The sequence below is a fragment of the Amblyomma americanum genome, chromosome 1 (assembly GCF_052857255.1).
Source record: "Amblyomma americanum isolate KBUSLIRL-KWMA chromosome 1, ASM5285725v1, whole genome shotgun sequence".
NCBI classification, from domain to species: domain Eukaryota; kingdom Metazoa; phylum Arthropoda; class Arachnida; order Ixodida; family Ixodidae; genus Amblyomma; species Amblyomma americanum.
In genome coordinates, this window is record NC_135497.1 from 160,166,218 (window position 1) to 160,189,937 (window position 23,720).

Sequence of the window (23,720 nt, forward strand, 5' to 3'; positions counted from 1 at the left end):
TACGCGGCATGGACGCTCGGTGGCCTGTACTCTACATAGTGCAAGCATTTTAATGTCAAGCTCAAACACCCCTTTCTGTGTCAACCAGTATTTGAGACAGATACTGCGCCATTTCCTTTCCCCAGAAACCAATTGTCCAATTTTCCTAACAGCACTTGGTTTAGAGCTGCGCAGAACTCCGCTCAGCCCTCCCCGAGGGAACAGCAACATACGTAGAGCGCTGGGATTTGCTGGGGAGGACGGGCGAGTGGATGAGAAAAGCGCTACATTGACGAAGGGGAGGTTGGACGAAATTGGTGGTGGAAATCAAAGGAGGGGCGAGTTTGGAGAGGAAAAAGATAGTCAAACTAGACATTTTAAGAGCGCAATTGTAGGTAAAGGAAAGAAAAAAGTAATAAACAATGGATGAAGTATAGGCAAGGTGACGCAAGCTGCCGTCCGATACAAAGGGTACAGCTATTATCATCCATCCACTTATCCATCAACCCACCCACCCATCCATCCGATATCCATCCATCCGATATCCATCCATCCATCCATCCATCCATCCATCCATCCATCCATCCATCCATCCATCCATCCATCCATCCGTCCGTCCGTCCGTCCGTCCGTCCGTCCGTCCGTCCGTCCGTCCGTCCGTCCGTCCGTCCATCCATCCATCCATCCATCCATCCATCCATCCATCCATCCATCCATCCATCCATCCATCCATCCACGGATAGACCGCATCTTGGCGCAGAAATAAGAAGAAACTCGATTCGCCATTCTAAAATTGCGAATATTTGAACTTCCTTATATTCGCATAGACCCGTAGATTTCGCCGCCATTCAGGGGTACGTCGATCCGAATTCATCCGAATGGTATTGGCACGTATCACGTGAAAATAAAGCTCTGCGCGCCTGGGCGCTATTTTGTCGTCTTCAAGGAAAAAAAAAGCACGAAACTGTTGTGGCCGCTACGGTATCGCCGTCGCTGAACATTGTCTGTTGTGCTGCGCGTTCCGGTGCTGACTAGACTTTATCGGTTGCGGTTTTACGTGGAAAGCTGCTAGGAATGTGTCGCAATGTCACACCACTCGCAACGGAGATACGGCGCCTTTTCTGATCAAGTGCGAATCAGACTGGATATATTGCACTCCTATTTGCGAAATGTGCTGGCGGCAGAACTCGCTGCGTATATTTGGTGCGGGATGTTGCGAGGCTGAAGGTTAAATCATGTGTACATTGTGATTTACGAAAGTGTAAACAACGGCGATCACTATGGAAAGCAGCAGCAAGCCACTTCTTCCCGGCACATCGAATGGGAACGCTGCGTTGTAGACCGTGTTGCGTCTGAACTACCGCTACTGCTTCAGCCTCATTGGAGTGCTTAAACTTGTAGAAATGGTAATCGCTTTTGATTTTATTGCATGGCAGATTGACACCTAGAAATAAGGAGTATGTACTTCAATAACGTATTCTCTACGAAACTTTTTGTTGAAACCGATATTGCAGTGAGCCTACAGCTACAGCTGGCCGAGTGGAACTTGGTCACGTGACCAACACGTAACGAACCACGTGATCAGCCACGCGCGGCGCCGCCAGCAGCTGCTCCTAACCACGTGACCACCCACGTGACAGCGCGGCGGCGCCGCAACGCTGAAGGCTCGAAATGCCACCGTAATGTTCCTATCGCTACAAAAACGAGGTCGTAAAACAAGCCATGTCCCTGCCGGTGTCGCACGCTTGTATCAATGACAGCTCAGTCTCGTGGAGACTTCGTGCACAAAACCTCGACCACTTCTCGGATCATATGATTCCACTGATTACCCAAGACCTCGGCGCACTCTGCTACAGAATTAACAATGTGCTCCAAATACACAGAAAGTGAGCCGTTTATGGAATTTTTATCGAGTATATTTTACCGAATAACTGCAATCTGATTTCTGTGGCCGGCATCTTACGCTCTCGTTTGCCTCAGTTCAGCCTGAATCTTTCCACGTGACTATAACAGCAGTGGGAGGGGGGACTTGGCCGAAAAACATTTAGTACGGATGCAATAATGCGAAGAGGGATGCCGTTCGCAGTTAGCTCAATTGGCACAGGTCTAGAGTGCTTCATTGCAACGCATCACAGAAATGGCGGGTGCAGTCTGAATTTCGATAAAGCCGAGTTCTTTAAGCGCACGGACCACTCGGCGAGAGGAATTATTTGCGCGTAGAACAAGAAAATATCAGCGTGAATGGTAGACGTCCCTGGACGAGACAGAACCGTCATTTCAAAGCTTGCGATATCGGCAGTGATATAGCTGGTAGGGAGTCTATATACCGGAGGAAATGTAATCTTATCATCCATCTCTTAACTTTAATAGCCAGCGAAAGCGTTAACCGGATTTCGGACTGCCTTCTATTAGCCGACTACACTAGGCCTGGTTGGTATGAATGGGTAATGAAGCGGAATGGTCTTTAAAAATAACGGAGTCGATTCCAAGAGAAGGAAAGCGTAGGAGGGGGCGGCAGAAAGATTGGTGGGCGGACGAGATTAAGAAGTTTGCGGGCATACGGTGGGCGCAGCTTGCAAAGGACAGGGTTAATGGGAGAGACACGGGAGAGGCCTCTGTCCTGCAGTGGGCGTACATATATTCACGTTGGTTTATGGGGGTTAACGTTTTAATGTGACTCAGGCTATGAGGGGCACTGTAGTGAAGGGCTGCGGAAATTTCGACTACCTGGGGTTATTTAACGTGCGCTGACATCTCACAGTACACGGGCCTCTAGAATTTGGAAAATTTGTTTTTGGGGAAAGGAAATGACGCAGTAGCTGTCTCACATCTAGAATTCCGCCTCCATCGAAATTCGACCACCGTGGCCAGGATCGAACCAGCGTCTTTCGGGTCAGCAGTCGAGCGCCATTACAACTGAGGCACTGCGGCTGCATAGTCGCGCTGATGATGATGCTGATAGGTGCCCAGCAAGTTTGAAGGCAGGTACTGGACTTTTTCTCTACGAGGATAGTGATTTCATTTTGATTGCTGCGACGGGAAATTGTGAGCAATATTGAACGTTGTGCTTCCACGCCCTGCATGCAGAGTCGTCCGCTCGAAGAGCATCGCTGCCACCGGTTGAGCGCATGCAGAGAGTACTGCACCGCCAAGTGTCGGCACTGCACAAACGATGGAGTACGATTCCTCCGGCGATGCACGCCCGGTTTTCGCTCACTTCACATTTTTCGTTTACGATTCCGCTCCAGCGAAGCCGCCCGAGTCGTTAAAATCGTAAGTTATGCACTCAACATAGGCAGGTTATCCATGTAATCCTCGTGAACCTTGAATAGCAAGAACGAACCGAGGAATGTAGCTTCGATAAAATACCGGTGCTTTTGCGCGCAACCTGTGGGAATTATGTTATGGATGTGTTGCACTCAGCTTCGTCCGTTTCGTGGGTAAACACGGAAGGGCAAATGACCCGTGTGTAGCGTTACTGTCGTACGTTCCGCACGGTTTCGCTCATTACTGATTGGAAAGCCTGCGAGAGTCATGTACTATCTTAGTCTGTGTTAGAGTTTTATTTTCCCCGTGCACAACCATCCGGTTTCCGAAATCCGCATCGTGGTGGCGGCCACTGTGCTGGGATTTTGTGCCGGAGAAATCTTAACTGAAACTGCAGCACACTGAAACAGTAGTTGCTGGCCCCCGGGTCAGAATGGGGAAGGCGCACGAACCGACGAGACACAGGAGAGCCGCAGGAAAAGGGAGAACAACCGGGAGCCGATACGGTAGTTCTGGCTCGGAGGAAGAAATGCACGTGGGCACGAGATGCAATGCAAACAGAGAACCGCTGTTTTATTACAGTCGCTCTGGAGACGACAGGAATGGAAGCGTGGTCTGGAGTAATGCAGATCGGGTTGCAGTGGTGAGGTCAGTGATTAGCAGGTGTGTGCCTATTGAAGAACAACCCAACTACTAGGAAAATAGCGCTAAAGACGAGGACAACAAGAAAAGAAAACAACATGACCTTGTTGTTCTCGTCTTTTGCGGTATTTTCCCAGAATTACGTATCACCACACCAACTCGCCCGTCTCGCCATCGTGTTGAACAGCCGAACGGCTGGTACCAGTGGTGGACTTGGGGAGAAACAAGCACGTAGAATGCAGGCTTGAGGCACAAGACTAGCGCACGCGGTTGCCGCTGTTCAAATGCCATGCGAGTGGAAAAGGTCTGTGCATGATTTCACGGTCGGCGCACCATTGGTGGGCCCCTGCCTTTGTCCTGCAGCGAACGTAACTGGGCTACGTACTGATGATTACATACTGAAGTAAAAAAAAACTAGTTGCACGAAACCAGCACGAAACGATCAGTATCTGTAACCAAGAGACACGCATCGATTAGCTTTAGTCGCGGTTGTAACGTGCTTGCCCTAACGTGGAACAGAAGTGAAACCATTAAGATAGAAAAGTACAAGTGTGCGCACAGACTTTCGGAACACGCCTGCCGTGAAGAATACAGCCGCCAGGCATGATTCAAAGAAATCAGAGGTTCAATCAGCACTGGTGCATGCAGACGATACCAAGACTACTTCAAGCTGAGCCCATGCCGCAAAAAAAAAAAGAAAAGAACGATTTTTTTCGCGCGGCAGCCGGGTTTCGAAAAATTGTGCTCATCGGTAGGCTGATACCGGCTAAATAGACAAGAGCACAGTTTGTGCTACGAAAGGAAAACAAACAAAAAATACAGAAACGCACAAGCAAGAACTGCAGCGAGGCCATCGTCAAGGTTATTTGCCCGAAAGTGCTCCCCCTTCCACTCCCAACGTTTCCTTATATTAAAAAGAGCTAAAAAATAGCAAAATTGGTCGCTTAGCCTGTCAAAGGTTAAAAGTGTTAAGTGAATGTTTAATGAAAAACTAAAGTCTGGCCCCGCACCAGCGACGCGCCAAGGCAGCAGGCTCTGAGAAGGGCAACTCAGCCGCGAATGAACTGCTCGAGGCTGCGCTTCTCGACGGCGGTGGCGAGCCAGGGCTGGAGCAGGAGCTCCTCGAGGAACCAGCGCTGCCAGTCGCGGCCCACCGAGGACACGACGATGTCGCGGCCGCCCCCGCGGTCCGCGCCGCGCCGAATGCGAACCTCGTGCACGCCAGACCAGACTGCCAGCAGACTGACCACCTCGTCCTGGCCGTGCAGCAACATGTCCCGGAAGCCCGGACTGGTCACCTGCAGCGCAACGGGCAGTCTCATGATGCACCAACCGCCGCGGATGGAAGAAAGGGAAGGACGCACTATCGTGGTGTTGGGTAGCGGTGTGTGCTATCGGCAACGGATTACTTGAGGGGACATGACCACGCAGGATATATGCTGCCAACTGGGTACGGGCCTCCCGAGAATCTAGGAGCCCTCGGCGCTACTCAATGCTGCAACATGTGCCCAGCTAAGAGCACTACGTAACTGAAGGACCGGCCTCAGATGATAGCGAAAAATTTTGGCTTCATGTTAGGATTGAAAAAAATCGCTGTGGTTCAACGGGGCTGAACCTAGTTGGACGAGCGAAAGCACCGTCAAGGTAAGCACACAAAGGTAAACACTCATCACACGGTTTTATGTAGCGAATGGTGCGTCACGCGATTTTGCGGCTCCGCATACGCAGCTGTGGAGAGGCGCAGCGAGTCACGGGATTAGTTTCGAGGCTAGCGAACGCTGTTGGCTCAACGCGCGCAGATGTGGCGAGTCACGTGGCATGACGTCAGAGCCAAGCCACCACTCCTGGTTTTGAGGTCAAATTTCACAGCCATATGAGCTTCAGCTTTGCGCGGGAAGAGTAGAGCTTTCGCTCTAAAAAGTAAGGACGGCGTACGTGAGACAGTGTTGGGCAACCTGTGGCTAGCGGGCCAGAGGTAGGGAAATTTCGAATGAGGACAGGAAGTTTAATAGCACACCGCATTCTCTTTTGCTGGCGAGGAGATGCTCGCAATGGTGATCTAAATCGAGGCGTAGATCACCGCTGTATATGCATGCAACTTATAGCATTAATCGTAAATTGTTGCGTACCGGGCTGCTTACCCACGTCGCTCTCGGAGCCTCATGAAGTTGACGGTCAGAAAAAGGTAAGATGAGGACGTGAAGGAAAGAGAAAAGGGCATGCCGTTATTGTCAGACCATGCACGGGCTAGAACACTGAACACTCTATTCACCTTGACAGAGGTTAGAAATGGAAACTTTATCGTTTCGCGTTCAGCAACTTTTGTCCAGAATTGTTCGGTATGAGTGTTGACTTGTGAAACAGCTTATGAATATAATTTTCATATATTGTAATGAAATTTTACAACAATCCCTATATTCGCAAATTTCATCCACAGGCGCGCATTTTTTTTTGCTATTAACGTTTTTGCGATCGTCAAAAGCCTCCACAATTAGTTTTCTATGGTAGTCTTAACTTCTCCATGCGAGCGATATGGAAAAGATTGCTTGAAAGATTTTGTACGTATCGGAAGAATGGACCATTACCTTCAGTTTGGTAATGACAGTACCTCGTAATTTCGCAATATTCAAAAGTTTTGTCCAAAAATGCTAGACAGGATGCTGCATACGTTCCACGCTTGCAGTGGGCGTAATATTGTTTTTTTTTTCGCTCGTGTGTGTCCGTTCTTCGTGTGTCCGTGTTTTATTGCGCTGTTTCTCCCCTAAAATGCATTACCAACTAGCCCGGAACCTTGCTCTTCTGAACTTCGTAATATTGTTCCTGAACTTCGAAAGAGCAAGTGACTTCTGTATTGAGATTTTGAAGTTCGTGCCGATTTTGAATGCAAATATATATACCTGGCATGCAAGATGTGAAGGATTCCATTGTGTTAAAGAGAATAGCTGTGTGGGAAATATGAAGTTGGGCTTTGGCCGAACTGAACCCAAGTGAAAGTGACTGCATGAGGAAAGTTGCAAGAGGCCACACAAGAAACGCGCCGTCAATTTAAAAGCTGCAACTCTTGACGTGGACTTTTGCCTTAAGAAAAACCAAGTATAAACACAAGCCCTAACCCAAGTATAGGTATAGCCTTAGTGCAACGTGTAATGTATGTAGTATGAAACTCCAATGCCCCACTTTGGGACAGTGGCGACAACCGTGAACGCAATTTTATGAGTTCTGCACTCAAAATATACAATGCTCAATGCAAGATGCACCAGTAAATAAAAAACAACGGGGTAGAGAGGGCTCACCTTGATGCGCACGTCGTTGCCTTCCTGAATCTCCTGCACAGGCTCATGCAGTCTGGCGTCGCAAGGGAGGCCCAGATGGCACAGATCGCAGAAGATAGCTAGCAGGCTGTAGGTTCTGAGCGCGGCCATTGTGAGCGTGTGTGTTTGAGATGACCAGCTGCAGGAGTCGCATTTGGGGAAGACGACAGACGTACTGCCGACGTAACGGAAAAAGGATGTCACGTAACAGCCAGGAGAGGGTGCCCCTTCGCCATTAGCTATAGCGTCTTCAGCTCTTGCTGAGTTGATGAAGAGAGTCTCCAAACAATGTCTACAGATGCGGGCGCAGCGAACACCTGCGTCCTGAAGCAGCAAGTCTTCCTTTACAGCCCATTTTAGCACCACTTCAAGGGCGATGCTTTTGGCAGACAGCTGTGATGAAGCAGGAGGCAGCTGACTGTCCAGGCAGGCGATCAGAAGGTTGCCTTGCCGGTATGGCATCTCGCGTCGAGACGCACTCGCCATAACCAAGAGAATGAGCTCCGAAAATATCCAGGGAAAGCTGGAGCAGGTCTTTTGTGCATTAGAGTACGTCACCATGAAGCATGCGGACGCCATTCTTAGCAGAATCGTCGTTTGCTCCTCGGTAGAGAAAGCGCTTTCCAGGTAACACGCCTCTTCAACTTTTTTGAAAAATCTCTTCCTTGTCGAATCCGCTATGGCACGGTACTGCTTAGTGACGAGAACTTCCACGTTGCTCTTTTCGTAGTTGCTCTTGTTGAAGCTGGAGGTGTCGTTGATGAAGCCGGACACAACTTCTGCTTCAGTCTTGATGCCGTACTGCTTCAGTATGCGGTCCATATCGGACTCGTACGCCGCTCGCAATTCCTCCACAACGCTCCTGTAGCTCATCCAGCCGTGGAATTCGAGCAGCTTTATGTTGCTTCTGCCGTCGACTAGTTGGCTGTTGAAGCTGGTGCTAACTACAGATTCCAAGAACCTTTGGAATCTGTAGAGGTGGCCAAGAACGCGGTTTGAACGATAAGTGTTCTTGTGACATCCCTTTGCCATGAAGTCCGGGTATTCTCGGGGCCTTTCGTGTTTCTCCAACACGGCGGCCACCCCGGTCTTCGCAAAGTCTAGGCAGGTGGAGATTTTGGCCGCTATGGAGAGACACTGTTTCGAAAACACGCCGTCCTTAAGCTTGTCTGCCATTGCTAGGTGCGCGTTGGACATCACGCCAACGTTGTCGTTCTTGATGAAGTCCGATATGAATTTCGCCATGCCATCTACCTGGAAGGAGTACAAGATAAAGTTGGTATCAATACCCAATTTCAGCCGCTGGAACGGAGTAATGAGTAGAACCGGAAGAAGTAAATGTTAGCATCCACCCCCTGCAGCTTGCATGTAAATTAATATTACATTTCGTAGGAAGCAGTCGTAGTTGGCTTCGGTGCATTTTGTTTGACTCCAATAGCAAAATAAGAGCCATCTTTTTCGTAATTACCAGACTCAGTTCAGAACGCTGCTGTTGAACCTTTTGTCCGTAAATCATGGGCTCTTGGTTGTGTCCCGGAAAGAACAGATTCCTGTCCCAAATGACAATGTACTCGTCTCCATCCAAGTCGGAACCTGCAAAAAGATGGTATTTAATATGTACGCAGCGACACTAGCTATCGAAATGGAGTTGGTGGCTTCATTATTTCAATTCTCTTCATCATGGGCGTTTCCCCATATTCCCTCCTCTTATTACCAAGAGCCTGTGCTCCGGAGCCCAGTGACGAGCTCGGAAGAGAGACTGGAACAAGCGACTGAATATGGCTCTGCCGTGCCTTTTTTTATCTGCGGGAGATGACATAGCTGGAAGCTGTAGGGCGATACTGATGGCCAGTCGATGTATGGGTCAGGCAACAAAAAAACTGTAACGAAGGCTCGGAACTTTGTATACAAGCCAGCAACGCAAAATGCTCAAAGTGCGGCAACGCAAGGAGCTCATTTACCGAGGAAAGCATTGCACTGCGATTGAGTTTTTACACGCTCAGATATCGAAGTAGTTCACTCTCATATAATTAGTATTGACAATCCAGAACGACCACACCCCTCGCTGGTGTAGCAGAAAGCCTTCTAGTTTGCTGGCGATTACAGACATCGTTTTGAGAAATATGGCGAGAAGTGCGGGTAATGCGCATTGAAATGTGATTCCCGATGCATTACTCGCAGTGCAGAAGCAGAACTTTTTCTCGTTGACAAACCGACTGCTTGCATTCATACTGGAGCTACCTGCATACGTGACTGATTACAGGGTTACAAGTTTTCGGTACTTCTGGTCTCCAGCACAGGGCAAGCCCTAGGCGTCACAGCGCGCTTGTTTAGGAAAGTAAAACGCATGGTAACGATGTATGCGATACCCGCACAGTAAACACAGCCACATACTTTTCTGTAGAATTACTTTACTTTTTTTGTAGGACATTAGACCTAGCGGAGGTACTCTTGACCGAATATACCTGCCAGCTTCCGCACACTTCGCTACGCAGAATTGGAGTATAGGCAGTCCGCAGTGCCCAGGTGGCGCTGAAATTGTTCCGCCGCGCACGTAAAAAAAAAAAAAAAGCTGCGGTCAGCCAATTGGGCGGCGAAAAACGAGTGACCACGTTCTGAACGATTAGAGGCGCGCGTTTGGCTGATCACATTTCTTGCCAAAGTGCTGTCGACGTAGCCCAGTTGGCTGACGCGCGCGCCACGTGTGGCTTCGACAGAGTGTGGAAGCTCGTGGCTATAAGCGCAGGCAGACAGCGCGGAAATGCACTACGGGTGCGCGCCAGAAACCGCTTGCCCCTCTGGCTAATTAAGCTGTGTTCCAGGTAGTTTGCCGTGTCGACAGCAGCGCCGGAAGGTTGCGCATACACAGGCTGTAAAATGAAATGGCAGTACAAGTGAACGGCAGCAGTACTAGCCCCCTACAGAATGAAATAAACCTGTTCAAATTGCGCGCTTCTTGAGTGCGGCCGTCGGTACGTGGCTTGAAGAAATGCGCTCGCCGCTTTAGTGTCCTGCTGCAGCGCGTTCTACCGTCAGAGCTCGTCTGAAGCGACGCCGACTAGGGTCAATGGGCGCAGCTGAGAGCACTGAAACCGTAGTGGCGGCTCTTAAAGTCAATCACGGGTGACCGAGTAAGCCTTGACCATGCACTGCACGCGTACGGAGAGGGCGCGGCCGTACTAAAGGCGACCAGAGAAAGCGCACCGGCTTGCGCAGAAAAGCGGTTCGCTGCATGCTTGCCTGCCATTTCGTCGGAGTGTGGCCTGAAACCATTTGCCGGGAACACGACGCAGTCTTTGATGTGATGCAAGGCCGGGACATTCACTGCGGTGAATTTCCTCACGTCGCCGGGGTGCAGACAGGGGCACTTTGTCACGAGCACGGTTCCTGTAAAAAAGCAGGCACGCTTCGTCGAAACTGCACCGCAACGGTTGTCTGCAAGCGAATGGAGGTGAAACACTGCATAAAGAAGTGGCGCATATGTATAAAGTTCACATCAAAGTCGTAGCTTTCGTTTTATTTTTTGAAGAGTAACGTCAACACGTGTGCTGCCTGAAAAACTTGGGAACATACTTCTACACTGTGCGACATTCATCATTCGTATAGTGTGGTCCCTGAGCCCATGATTTGAACTTAATGACGACGGATTACAGGCACCACGAGCGTATGCGTGCGTGAAAGAAAAATCATCCTGGAGAAAATTTCCTTGCGATGCTCACAATGCAGTGGCACAGCACACACGCCACCTGCACAGAGTGGCACTGCTGCATCGTTCGCCAGCGAAACACTCGCATGGCAGCAAGAGGCATGGAGGGCTAGAAAAAAGGGCGTTAAAAACAGCACGGGTACCGGGCATCCCCTAGCAACCAGATAAAAGTAGAGTGACAAGCAGTGGCACCGCAAGGCGGCAGCCTCTGCGTGAAGCGGCGTACCAAGCCTGCGATATACCGCATTGTCCTGCATGCAAGAAGTAGCGTCAAGGAAACGTGCAGTGGTGGTCGTTTCTCCAAGTGCTTTTGCAAGCATGTCAGTGGGCACAACCTGAGATCAGCTTCCCGGATATAAGGCCTGACGTATGTGAAAAGTACGCACGAGGCGCAGCGAATACATTTCAGTCGCCATGTGCGAGTTCATAACACCAGTTTTGCCACAGGAGCATAGATTAAAAACGTGAGCACCGAATTGAAGTGAGGAGGACCGCTTCTCAAGATAAGGCCAGAAGAAAATTCACAGGATAGGCTTCAGGATGGTGCGGCAATGGAATGAGGACGGCTTTGTTAAACGTACGGTGTGAGGGCTCTTTGGAAAACGCGCAGAAGTGTTTCGGCCTCAACCTTCTCTAGTTTTCCCGGGAGGTCTGGCTAAGGAGGGGTGCTTGAACACATTAGGAGGACGGCTAAGCTTCGCCTTAAAAAACGAAGGGCTATCGCCGTCTACTCTCCTTTCTATACTTTTTATTTCTCATTTCTCACCGATTACCAAGCTACAATCGCATTACCGATGACGTTCATTGATTACAATACCAATTACCAACCACAGTTATCGATGACAAGTCACTAATCATTATATGGGCTACACTGCAACACATGCTACACCACTACATACCCATACGTACCATTTGTTTCACTGCGTTACTATGTCACACACCACAACGCGTTCACTAGGTGTCCCCCTAACACACTTGAACTAATGACAATTCGTGCACTACGCGCTGCGTGCCCACCTAGAAATCAAAGGGTCTGGGTGCGAGCCCCAGTGCCGGCTAGTTTGTTTTTTTATTTAAGACTTTTGGGATTTTTTCCCGACTGATGAAGGACGTCGGCCGACGCCAGGTTTTCAGCAGAATGAGCTCCTTTTGATGTCGCGCAATATGAGACCCAAAATCCGATGAGCGCGGGCGTAGTGGGTGTTAGGAATATGCGTATAACTAAGCAAACAGTTAGGAGGTTTAAGGAATATCTATTATAACTGAAGTTCACAACACCTTTCAAGGAAACCCGACGTCAGAAGACACCCGAGATAATGGCATAGCGGGAAGACTAACGTTTCGAAGGTGCGCACGCGCTACGGAATACTATGTAGTGTGGGGGGCTCCGGATTAATTTCGACCACTCGGGGGTCCTGAAAGTGCGGAGAAATCTCTCCTCCATCGAAATACAGTGTCAAAGTCAAAGTCAAAGTCATTTATTCAGGCAGCAGTAATAGGTGCCTAGGAGGCAGACATAAAGGCAAATTAATGCCTGACTCAGTGTCGGCTCCCTTCCCCCCTTCCCAAACACATCACTCAACAGCAGGTACAGTCACATCGTTGAACAAAGTTTCGATCAACATAAAAGGAACACATTAATACAGCATAGCATACAGGGCTAAGTCATACTGCGAGGAAAGAAACAGCCAATATAAATCGCATGCAGTAATAGGCAGAGAAAATAAACAAGCGGGAACAATAAAACATTCACAACAAAAAAACCATCTGGTGTCTACTTGGAACCCAGAAAAAAAAGGAAATAGTCAAAATTGTGTGCTAAAAAAAATGGGTTAATGTTTCTGTTAAAGGCTAGAGCTGAAGAACTGTCAGTAATAATATTCATAACCATGGCGTGCTTATTCAAGAAGTCAGGAATCTGATATGTTAACTTTTGTGTTCCGTAGTTTGTACGAATCCTGTCTCTGTTATAAATGGTATGCCGGAGATTGTACATGTGTTCTTTATGAAGATATTTCTCTGTGAACGATGATGCATTCTGTTTGATTTGAGTGTATATAGCTACTGCTAGTTTTTTACATAGGATGTTTGTGATAGTCAGGATTCAGTGTTTTTGGAATAACGGTGCTGTATGAGTTCGGCGTGGGACATTTTCTATTTGGCGCAGAAAATGTTTTTGTAGTACATGTAGGTTTTCTAAATTTGTTTTTGTGGTCGTACCCCATACAAGAAGACAGTAGTGCAGACGGGAGTGTATTAGAGCATAATACAATTGCTTTTTTAACCATAGTGGTAGCAAATCCATTAGTTTATAGGTGAGCCCAATCGTTCTTGAGATATCTGTTCGAACTTTTGCGACATGTGCAGACCAGTTTAGGTGTTCCTGAAAGATTACACCTAGAAATTTATGCGATGCAACGCGTTCGATTTGTTCATTGCCGAAGCGCAGAAGAATGTCTGACATACATTTATTTTTTGGTCGAAATACAATATATTTTGTTTTGTTCGTGTTTAGGGCTAGTTTATTTACGTCGAGCCATACCGATAGGTTACACAGCCAGACATTCGCCTGCCTCTCAATATCTACAATATTCGCACCAGAAAAAAAGGCGTTAGTGTCATCAGCATACAGGATAATTTGCGGGGTTAGTGGAATATTTACAATATCATTGATATATAACAGAAACAATAATGGACCAAGTATAGACCCTTGTGGTATCCCATATGCGATAACACAAATATCTGACTGCGCTTTGCCTACCGCTGTGTACTGAAATCTGTTTGACAGGTAACTCTTAATTAAGTCGAGAGCAACGCCTCTAATTCCGTAGTTGGGTAACTTTTGCAGTAAGATTTCATGTTTGATAGAGTCGAATGCTTTTTTGAAATCAAGAAACAAACCTACTGTGTACAATTTATGCTCAAAGTTATCTATTATTTGATCTTTAATATATAGAAGGGCCGTCTCCGTTGACTTACATTTTTGGAACCCATACTGTTGTTCTACTATGACGTCGTTTTGCTGGAAGTAGTTTAGAAGGCGTGTATTTATAACTTGTTCTATTATTTTAGAAAAGATTGGCAAGACAGAGATAGGTCTGTAGTTATTAAGGCTACATTTATCACCTCCTTTATGAACAACGGATACTCTTGCGATTTTCAGTTTATCAGGAAAGACAGCCGAACTTAGGATCAAATTGCATATATGCGACAAAGGGCGGCTTAATAGATGTGCAACTGATTTTATTGGTTGCGCTTTCAAGTTATCCACTCCGCAAGCACTACTGTTATTTAGCTTTTTTAGTAGCGTAAATATTTCTGCCTCTGTAGTAGGAGTCAAATAGATTGAACCCGCAACAGCCGAACCCATATATGATTTGCAGTCAAGGTTAGAGCTATCCGCGTTGTTCGTATTAAATGCTCCTGCGTTTAGGAAGTGTTTGTTGAATTTATTTGCTAGCGAGGTTCCCGTATAAGTTGTGCCTTCAATATTCAATTCCTTGAGTTCTTTCTTCTGAGTATTTGACATGAGATGGTTTGCGGTTTGCCAAATTTTTGCCATTTTTGCCACATTTTTGCGGTTTGCCATGTTGATGACACCTGCAAACGTGTTTTCGTAGTAGGAATGGCGCGCTTTTTTAATGTCATGTCCTAGTTTGTTTCTTATTTTCTTATATTTATTTAAGTAGTCCAGAGCTCTAGTTCTGATAAATAGAGCGAAAAGTCTGAAGCAGGATTCGAAGCCGCGACATTGGGCACAATATAGCTAATCTGGAACCTGGGAGCTCCAATCCCACGGTATTTTGCAGTATTTTTGCACATTTGGTATCATTGCACGTCGCCCACATTTAAACGCGGTCCCAGCTAGCGCACTCGTGCGCAGCAGAATGGTGTAGCCACAGCCACCGCGACGGGTACCTGACAGGATGAATACCGGCGGGCCATTTTGCTGTCGGGTGGACGAACCAAGTGAAGTGAACTGCACGAACACCTGGCCGTACTTCAGCGTCCCGGTCTCATCGAGCACACCGAACATGTTTCGACCCAAGTTGCGCGGTACAGCGATGCGAGTCTTGGACAGGAGAGACTCTGGAATAAAGAAAAAAAATGAAGCGTACATTAAAAATATTTTACGTATCGACTCCAGAACTGCTATATACGCGAATTCATTACTTCGTACAAATACTGCATAGGTTTATGGGGGGTTTAACGCCCCAAAGCGACTCAGGCTACGAGGAACGTCGTAGTAAAGGGCTCCGAAACTTAGATCTGCCGGGGTGCTTTAACGTGCACTGACATCGCACAGTACACGGGTCTCTAGAATTTCGCCTCCATAGAAATTCGACCGCCGCGGCCGGGATCGAACCCGCGTCTTTCAAGTCAGCAGCCGAGCGCCATAACCACTGAGCCACCGCGGCGGCGTACTTCATACTGCACAGTTTCTACGCAGTTTTTCCGGTAAAATCGGCGTAGCGCCCGATGCGTTTGAAAACAGCGCGAGTGCTGTACAACTGCTAGCGCGTCAAATCATTCGCAGCTAGCTACTGCGATTCTTGGAACTATCGCTGCCGAAGGCCGCACTGTTGGAGGGGCGGCGTCGGCAGGAAGGTCTGGCTCACCCATGGATGTCCTGTAGACAGCAAACAGGATGGAGCGCACGAAGGGGTCCCGCGTGAGCGAGAAGCCGTGGCGCAGCAGCTGGCCGAAAGGGAGCGCTGGGCCCACGTACGTCTCGAGAACCTGCAGCGCGACGCTGTCGCTGACCAGAGCCTCTGTGAACAGGGTCACCATGCGCTGCTGCAGGCAGAAGAACACCCGGCTGGGGACGCCCAGCTGCTCGAGCAGTGTGATCAGCTGCCGGTTCAGGAACACGGGACCTGGCAGAACGGGGCACGTGATGGACGGTTGCAGAGTACGCTGCATGGGGCGACTCGTACGACAACCGAGCCTGACGTAGCTTGCGCACATCTAAAGTTGCGTGTACGCGCTTTGGATTACATCAGACTCGAGGAAAAAAAAAAACATGCCGCGCCTGCCGAACTGTAGAAACATCAGCCCAACAGGTGCACTACAGGACACAGCCCTCACCCGCTGACCCCGAATAACCACGTCCTGCGGGACCTGCGGTAACCTTATCCCCGCATACTTCCTAATCTCATCCGCCCACCTGACTGAGTCAGGTGTACCTGCAACGTCTGCCTTAAGCCACGTCGTTATTCTAAGGGACCAAAGGCTGCCTTCGCGCATTACATGCCCTACTCATTCCATGACATGAAATAGGAATTAACTCGCGTTTATTTCTTGTCCCGCTCTGCTCAATCCCCGTCTTTTAACGTTGCACGTATCATTTTCCTCTGCGTACCGCGTTTCGCTGTGCTTAGCTTAATTTCAACCATTTTCGTTAGACGCCATGTTTCTGCACCACAAGCGAGTGATGGCAAGATACAGCTATTGTATAATTTCCTTTTGGGGAACACCTGTATATGCATGACCTGAGATTACCTCCTGTTGAGGCGCGTCGCATACGCTGTGCGCTCCATTAACATTTCTTCAAGCACGAAGTTTCGTTACGCCCGACTAAAATTGCGACGCGTGTGGAATGAAATATGGAGAAAAGGCATGTTGTGCACTTACGCGGAGCTGAAATTTTGATGACCTCAATGCACTCCGAGTTGACGCAGTTGAACTTGCGCATGCTTTTCCTCAGGACTATCTGCCTTCCGCTGAGCAGTGGGTTGACGCAGAGCATGCCTTTGTAGCCAGCGTAGCGAATTTGGATGGCAGACGGGGAGACAGTGAGGCCGATCTTATCGGTCACCTATTGGAGAAAGACAAGTCACGGCCCGCACCATGGGGGTTGATGTCGCAGGTGTCTGCAGCTACCTCAATCTTGCGGCACACGCATGAGAGAATTAATCTATGCATGAAGGCATTAGCCTGCCGTTACCCTACGCGGCAAATACCCATGTAAACCCAGCAGTGCGAGCGACTCATTACTTTCTGGAGCCTCACAGAAAAATGAAATCATATTAGGCAGAAAATTAACCGCAATGCTTCACAGCTTCCTATAATAGTGGGCGGTCGGAAGCTGGTTTCTGATCGAGCACTGAAAAGGCGAAATCACCAGAATTTAACCAGGTGAAAGACACGGCAGGGGGACCGTTCCTAGCCACAAGGCAACGTTTGAATGTCCCGAAAGCGACGAATGACTCGGAAGGGCAGCTCATGTAACTAAAGCTGCATGAATGAGTTGTGTTCGCAGCAACGAGGAGAGGCACAGACGGCAAGGCGCCACCCCCCACCCCCTTTGCAACATGCACGCGCATTATGTGAAGGACTGAATACATGAGGACTATATATTGCTCACAATCAGGATTCCAAGAACTCGCTCCGCCGACTTGTGCCAGCGACATTGCACCTGTGTGCAGAATTATAGACCTCGACATGCCTGCGAGTGCGCTGGTGTAGAAAGAAGCGGGAGCTACGGACAGACCGCCACAGAAAGCTGCAGGTAGAAGGCGGGAGGCCGAGTGCGGTGCCCGACGCTGCCGATGCTCACAACGGACTCCCTGCGGTATGTTGTGCCGTTGTTCTCCCCCCGCCTCGCGGGAGCGGGCGGACGATCACGTTTGTGCGTGCGTGCGTGGCGGCACGCTTCCCTACCAGGAGCAGAGGGCGTAACGGCTCGAAGTGCCGAAGGAAGTCGGAGCCTGGCACCATACGGGCTGCCAGCAGAGGAGGCGAGACGTTGGCTGCAGGAAAGCGCTGCCCTGCGATTGACACCTGATCCGCGCGAGACATCCCAACGAGGCCATCGGCCCTCCCGTTGTAACGGGCGTGGTTTCTGAGAATTGGGCATGCCTTCTTGGCCGGCTGCAGGAGCAGCGAAGGCGAAAACACCGTTGGGCGAGGAGGACCCTGAGAGAGAAAGAGAAGCCGAGAATCTCCAGCGAGACGCGTTGGTCGCGGCGGGAAGACACAGGAGAGCCAGCCGCCGGGAAGAGAGGCAGACCACGGTAGAGCCGAGGCCGCCGTGGCCCGCCCACGCAAGATGAGCGGAGTGAAGCCCCGACCTGCCGGACGACGACCAGTTCTAAAAACCAGCGGTGAGCGGACCCCCCGTTTCTCCTTCAGGCAGAGAAATAATGTTTTGCCGAGTTACGGCCTTGTTGGCTCAATTCTCCTCGCTTCAGCAGGACCCGTAGATAGCAACTAATTAGGTTGCTTTGTGAGCGACCCCCGACAAACGGGAGCGTCACATAAAAAAAAATGCTACTTTCGTTGAACCTTTCTGAAAGGAGTACAGACACCTAAATTTTGGGTGCTCGTTTTCTTGTTTGTAATGATGCGTAAGGCATTAATATACATGGATTACCACCAGATATTCTACGACCACTAAATAATTTATAACCACATTTTTTTCGTGCTGTTTCGATTTCAACAGCCGAATGAGGACTGACGTCAACTTGTACTTACAGGTTACGTGACATAAAAAAACCAATATAATCGCTGCTTCCTCATTCGTTGTCATTCCGGCTCGTGAGGAAGTCTGGCTTCAGCACTGCTGTAAGTTAAAACAATAAAGCAGCGATTTTATGGACGTTTTTTCATGCCTCACTTGAAACAAAAGCACTCTTTGACGTCACAACTATATTTGGGTTGTTAAAACCGAAAAAGAATGACAGAATAAATTCGATTATAAATTATTTAGCAGTTGTAGATGAATATCACGTGGCGATTCATTCGTAGTACCGTCTTCCGCATCATTATAGAGAAGAAAACATGCGACCAATATTAGGTGTCTATACTCCTTTAATTTTCGTCTATAAGGATTTGTGCATGGTTTGAGTCGCCAATACAATTAGCGTTTGGTTTACTGGTCGTCATTATGCATGGAACTTTTCCTGAAGATCTAGCTGTAAGGTTCGCGAAAATAAAATTTCGGCATCAATGAAGCCTTCGACAAGTGTAGGATGATCGATTCTTGCACGCCATAGCAACACCAATGTGCTTTCAGGCAGGCAGTAGCGGAATGTGCTAAGAGTTAATTTCGACCACCTTGGCTCACTGGCCAAGGCAGGAGCGTTGCCGCTCCAGCTCCAAGCAGCGCGCAGGGCGTTGTATCACATAGACCGGCCCCATCGCGCACCGGACGGTGGCTCGCTACTGCAGCGGATGCGCACGTACCCACGCTCACGAATGGGTGCGGCGCTGCAGGAATATGAGCGCCTAACAGAAGACGCCCCCCTACGGCCCCTGCCCGCCCTGGACTGCTGCGTCGGAGATACAGCGAGAGATCGTCGGCATCGCCGGAAAGCGGAGCACACCCCTCTGCGCTGTGCAGCAGCTGGCCAAAGCCGTCATACACGAGGAGCTTCAGGACCATCTCCTCGTGTACACCGACGGCTCAGTGGTCCGCGACAGCCGCTCCCTCGCAGCGGCGGCTACCATCCCCGCCCTGCGTCTGCACAGCCAGACACGCCACCTTCCTGGTCTCCTGCACCACGACGGAGCTGATGGGGATCCAGCTGGGATTGGACCTGCTGCTCTCCATCGTCCCTCCGCCGCCCAGGAGTGCTCTGCTATGCGACTCCCGCACCGCCCTCATCCGCCTGCAGTGCAATGGCCGGGGTACCCCACTAGTGCGCGGCATTCGCGCAAGCATCGAGTGCCTCGCGCAGAAAGGATGCGTTGTGCGTGCACAGTGGGTGCCCCGCCACTGCGGCATCGCTGGCAACGAGGAGGCCGACGAACTCGCGACCGCCGCACACCAACTACCTCCAAGTGATCTCCCCCTTGCGCTGGAGGACGTGCGTGAGGTCATCCACGACCATCTCCGACGGCAGCACCCTGACCCACGGATCGCCGGAGGTGAGCGCATCGCCAGCATCAACAGCTGCTGCGCTCTTTCGCGGTCGCAACGCGCAATGATCCTCCGCGCGCGCATCGGCTGCGTGTGGCCTGGGGAACGATGGGTGCGTCACGGACTCGCGACGAGTGATGTGTGTGATGGATGCGGTGTAGTGGAGATACTGGAGCACCTGATCCTTCGCTGTGCCGCGTTCGCTGACGCTCGTCGTGATATGCTCGCGGCGCAGGGCATACTCCCAGACTCGCTCAAGACGCTATTGTGGCCGCAGGGTAGTGCGCGCACACGTGAGCGAACCTTGGTGAGCCTCTGTGAATTTCTCGAACAGACGGGCTTGACGTCCCGTCTGTTTTGCGCCAGGTAGGGAAGCGCAGTGACAGAACGCTCCGCATGAACTACCTCAGACCAATAACAGCTGGGCGCCCCACCCCAGCTGTTGTGTGCAAAGTGTTGCGCGCGCGGGTTTTAATTTTTTACTTTCTTGACTGCACATGCTACATTATGGTAGTATTTCGAACCTTCAGCGTGGCAGCGCCGCCACGCCGTCACGTGGTTGGTCACGTGGCGTGGAGGAGCTGCCGGCGGCACGGCACCGTGGCTGATTACGTGCCTCGTCACGTGGTTTGTCACGCGACCAGCCACGTGTGCGGAGCAGCTGCAGCTGCTGGTGGCGCGGCGCGCCGGCGAAACCGAGCTGCAACAGCTGTGCGCATGCGCCGTGTGAAGTGGGACGAGGATGAAGGAACGCCCAACGAAACACAGCGGCGAAAGACTGACTTTGCAATTCAACTGAGCAAGTTCCATCCGGCAAGCTGTAGCTATCGCGTCACTCCAGGTTTAACCAGAGCTAAACCACCGCAAATTTTTAGCAATTTAGGAGTTTATCAGGAGCACCAGTTTAAGCAGGTATTTGAGCTAATAACCTCGCTCACCACCTTGACGTTACGATAGTTCGGTGGTGGACGTTATAAAAATATGGTTTACCTCTTTGAGGAGCCCGGGCGAAATCATGCCGATGCCGTCAGAGAAGATGTAATGTTCGGCAGTGACTGGATGCTTTCCTCCCAAGATGTCGGGGACTTCCCGCACAGAGTTGCTGAGCAGGGGAACGTGTACAGATTCTTCCGTAGAGGAGAAACACTGTCCCATGCGTGCCATCTTTTTGGGAGTGCTCGCAATGCCGCTGAAGTCACCCATCCAGTGGCGAATCATCTCGCTCGAGTAGCCCTTTGCGTCCTAAGAAAAAGCGCGAAACGTAATGACCGTAAGACAATCGAGAGACTAGTAAAATTAGTTTTGGATCGCATGCTGCGGTTACGCAGAGGCGTCGCACACATTCCCCAACGCATTATTGCGAAAACATCGTCTCATTGAAGGCAGTCCATTTTCACTGATGATCCTTTCTAGTATAGCCTTCACCTGCCTCGTGTAGGGCATGGTTTTCCTCGGCTCACTCAGCCGAGGCGCGAACAAACAGTTGGCTGTTAAACGGAAGCGCCATTCGCTGATGCTGCTCACTCGCACTCAGATACGAGCAAGGTGTCAAAAGCTGCTTTTTCTTATCTCGACTGCAAGGAACAAGACAATGGAACACTACACTTGCGCTACTGTTATCACAAAGGCACCTAAAGGCACCTTCGGCAAGAAGCGGTGCAATCCACGCCTTAGCACTTTCCAGGGCACGATCGTAACAAACCTGGGAATTGAGAACTGCCAACTCACCGTTGCGTAAAGCCAGGCCCCATGGTCTCGAAGCTGGCTGCACGAAGTGGCCAGGAGCCTGAACCGCCTGTTTCCGGCGACCAGGCCATCGCGGAGCGTCCTTGCGACAACCCGCTCGATGACCATGTGCCGACAGTGACTGGACATGAGCGAGTAGGACAAGTTCTGCATGTTGTCGTCGCGAAATGACACACGCAGCGAGAACTCCGGGTCAAACTTGCGAAGAATCCTGTTCTGGCAGTGTATCTGCGGAGGAAGCAAAATGACCTTCGACGGAGTGACGATGCAGCGTCGAACCAGGCAAGTACCAGCGGGCGCCTTTGAGAGAGCGGCGGCTGGGGTGCAGAACTTTGCGAACAGCTTCGGCAGGCATGAAATTATGTCGACAATCTCGTGCTCTTCGATGGCGCTTCGAATGGCGTACAGAGCCAACTCGAGGGCAGGACCACTAATGTGGAGAAGCCTTATCAACAGCTCTTCGAACTCTTCCAGTGTTTCACAAGCAAGTAAAGCCATTTGAGCGAATCCGTCGTGTCCTTGCTGTAGGACAGCGCTGAAGGCGTAGCACGTTGGGAAGCAAAGATTCGGCTTAATCTTGCTGTGGCATCGCATCTTGATCTCTCTCAGCTTGGCGCCAACCTTCTTCGTAAGCATGGGGCTGTACTGGAAAGTGGTCTCTGGCTTGCAGCGCGCACTGAGGCGACTTATCGCTTGTCGCGCTTTCAGCTTGTTCCGGAAAGTCAGCTTGACGACTGAGCTCCCGCCAATGTCGTAGCTGCGCATCACCCACCAGCAAGGACATCCCAGTTGGAAAACGCGGTCGTACCATACGCCATCTCCTGTGGATGCTTCCCACTCATTCACGTCGTACGCACTTCGGTACAACAGCGGGGCAGTGACGAGTTGAAGGTAGATGCCTAGTGCGTCGTGGTGGGTTTCAGCCTCGTTCAGAACGACTCGGAAAATGCTGTGGTACGGTATCTGCAACTTGTATGAGCTGCAAGTATGACTGCAGCTGTTTTTGTGGACTAGCTTGAGCATCACTTGCAATAGCCGTTCGTCGTGCTTGAAAGCGCAACTCAGGGTGTACCCTGGGGCGCCAGGTTTTGAATAAAAGACGTGGCTTTGGGCGAAAAGGCAGAGCCCAGCGAAGGTGCCGAAAGAGAGAGATGCAAGCTGAATGTCGGCTTCGTGCGGCATCCACCTGCACCAAAACCCATGCTCTCGCTCCGGGATCAGCCACTGGAGATGGCCCCTGAACGGCATCATTCTGCCCAGAAGGCACCACTGCTGAGTTACCCTTGCGCTTACGGCCTGCAGCGCGCTCGTGGGAACAGCTCTGCTGCCTGTGTCGGGAAACGTGTATTTGCACACGGCCTGGTAATATCTTTCCTCCGTGTGGGTACCCGGCTGTTGGGCGACAGAGCTGATGTGAAAGCGCGCGCGCAAGGGGATGTCGATGGTCGTGAAAAATCTGTGTAGCAGCGAGACATAGTCGTCGATCCCTCTGGTTTGCTCTTTCCACACAGCGAGGAAATCGAGGCTGTCCCCCATCTCGGAAAGCCTGAAAGAGGAGGATTTCAATCGGCGAGGAAAGGGCTTTGGCATATACACTCGCGCGCTTTTAACAAAGAGTGAAACGGCTCAGTATACCGCTATGTGTACTCACGACCGAAATGCGAGAGACAAACGAACAGGCAACTATACACGTGTTGACCTGCCGAAAGCCATAGCATATAATTCGAGATTACTGCGGGGACAAACTCTGTACAACCGAGCTACAAGTCGGACGCTTGTTTATCATGTTCGGAAATTTATTTTGAGCATAATAAAACTTGACAGTACGTACCATTCCTTGCGTTCCCGATAGGTTAAGCATGTAAACGACCCCTTCTTTAAAGCGAGGTAAGCAGTTCAAGCAAAATACCAACAGTTCGCTGGTGCAACAGAACTACTCGAGCACATTTGCACTGCCGTGACTGAACACTGCGGTCGCAGGAGCTAGCCATACACTGTAGGGTTATTTTGTCGGGAAATAATGTCCGTGATTATGTCGGGGAGCAACTATATGTCACAGTGCGCTAGGACCGGTTGGGAATGGTTGAGGGGAAGTTAGCCTACGCGGGCGCGGTCGCGCAGTCTGTGCGCCGGTCTGGAGATGAAGTACAGGCTTTTCCTGAAACTCGTTTTCATCTCCCGTGCAAGCCGTAATGCAGCGCCCGTT

At 50.2% G+C, this 23,720-nt stretch overlaps 1 protein-coding gene across 1 annotated transcript; it reads right to left on the reverse strand.

Annotated features, from left to right (window-relative positions):
• Nucleotides 1–3,750: 3,750 nt before the first annotated feature.
• Nucleotides 3,751–23,050, reverse strand: LOC144114058 (uncharacterized). The gene is made up of 9 exons (XM_077647515.1): nucleotides 21,497–23,050; nucleotides 20,759–21,010; nucleotides 16,540–16,723; nucleotides 15,525–15,782; nucleotides 14,824–14,994; nucleotides 10,440–10,586; nucleotides 8,668–8,792; nucleotides 7,182–8,453; nucleotides 3,751–5,186 (listed from the first exon to the last, which is right to left on the reverse strand). The coding sequence occupies exons 1-9, from the start codon at nucleotides 23,048–23,050 to the stop codon at nucleotides 4,938–4,940; spliced, it is 4,212 nt and encodes a 1,403-aa protein (XP_077503641.1). The 3' UTR covers nucleotides 3,751–4,937.
• Nucleotides 23,051–23,720: the final 670 nt, after the last annotated feature.

Excerpts from the sequence above, each read along its gene's own strand:
- LOC144114058 (XM_077647515.1), bottom strand. The coding sequence starts at position 23,050 with ATGGGGGACAGCCTCGATTTCCTCGCTGTGTGGAAAGAGCAAACCAGA. Across the intron at positions 14,995-15,524 it reads TGTCTACAGGACATCCATGG|AGTCTCTCCTGTCCAAGACT; the intron begins GTGAGCCAGACC and ends TCTTTATTCCAG. Across the intron at positions 5,187-7,181 it reads GCAACGACGTGCGCATCAAG|GTGACCAGTCCGGGCTTCCG; the intron begins GTGAGCCCTCTC and ends GTTGCGCTGCAG.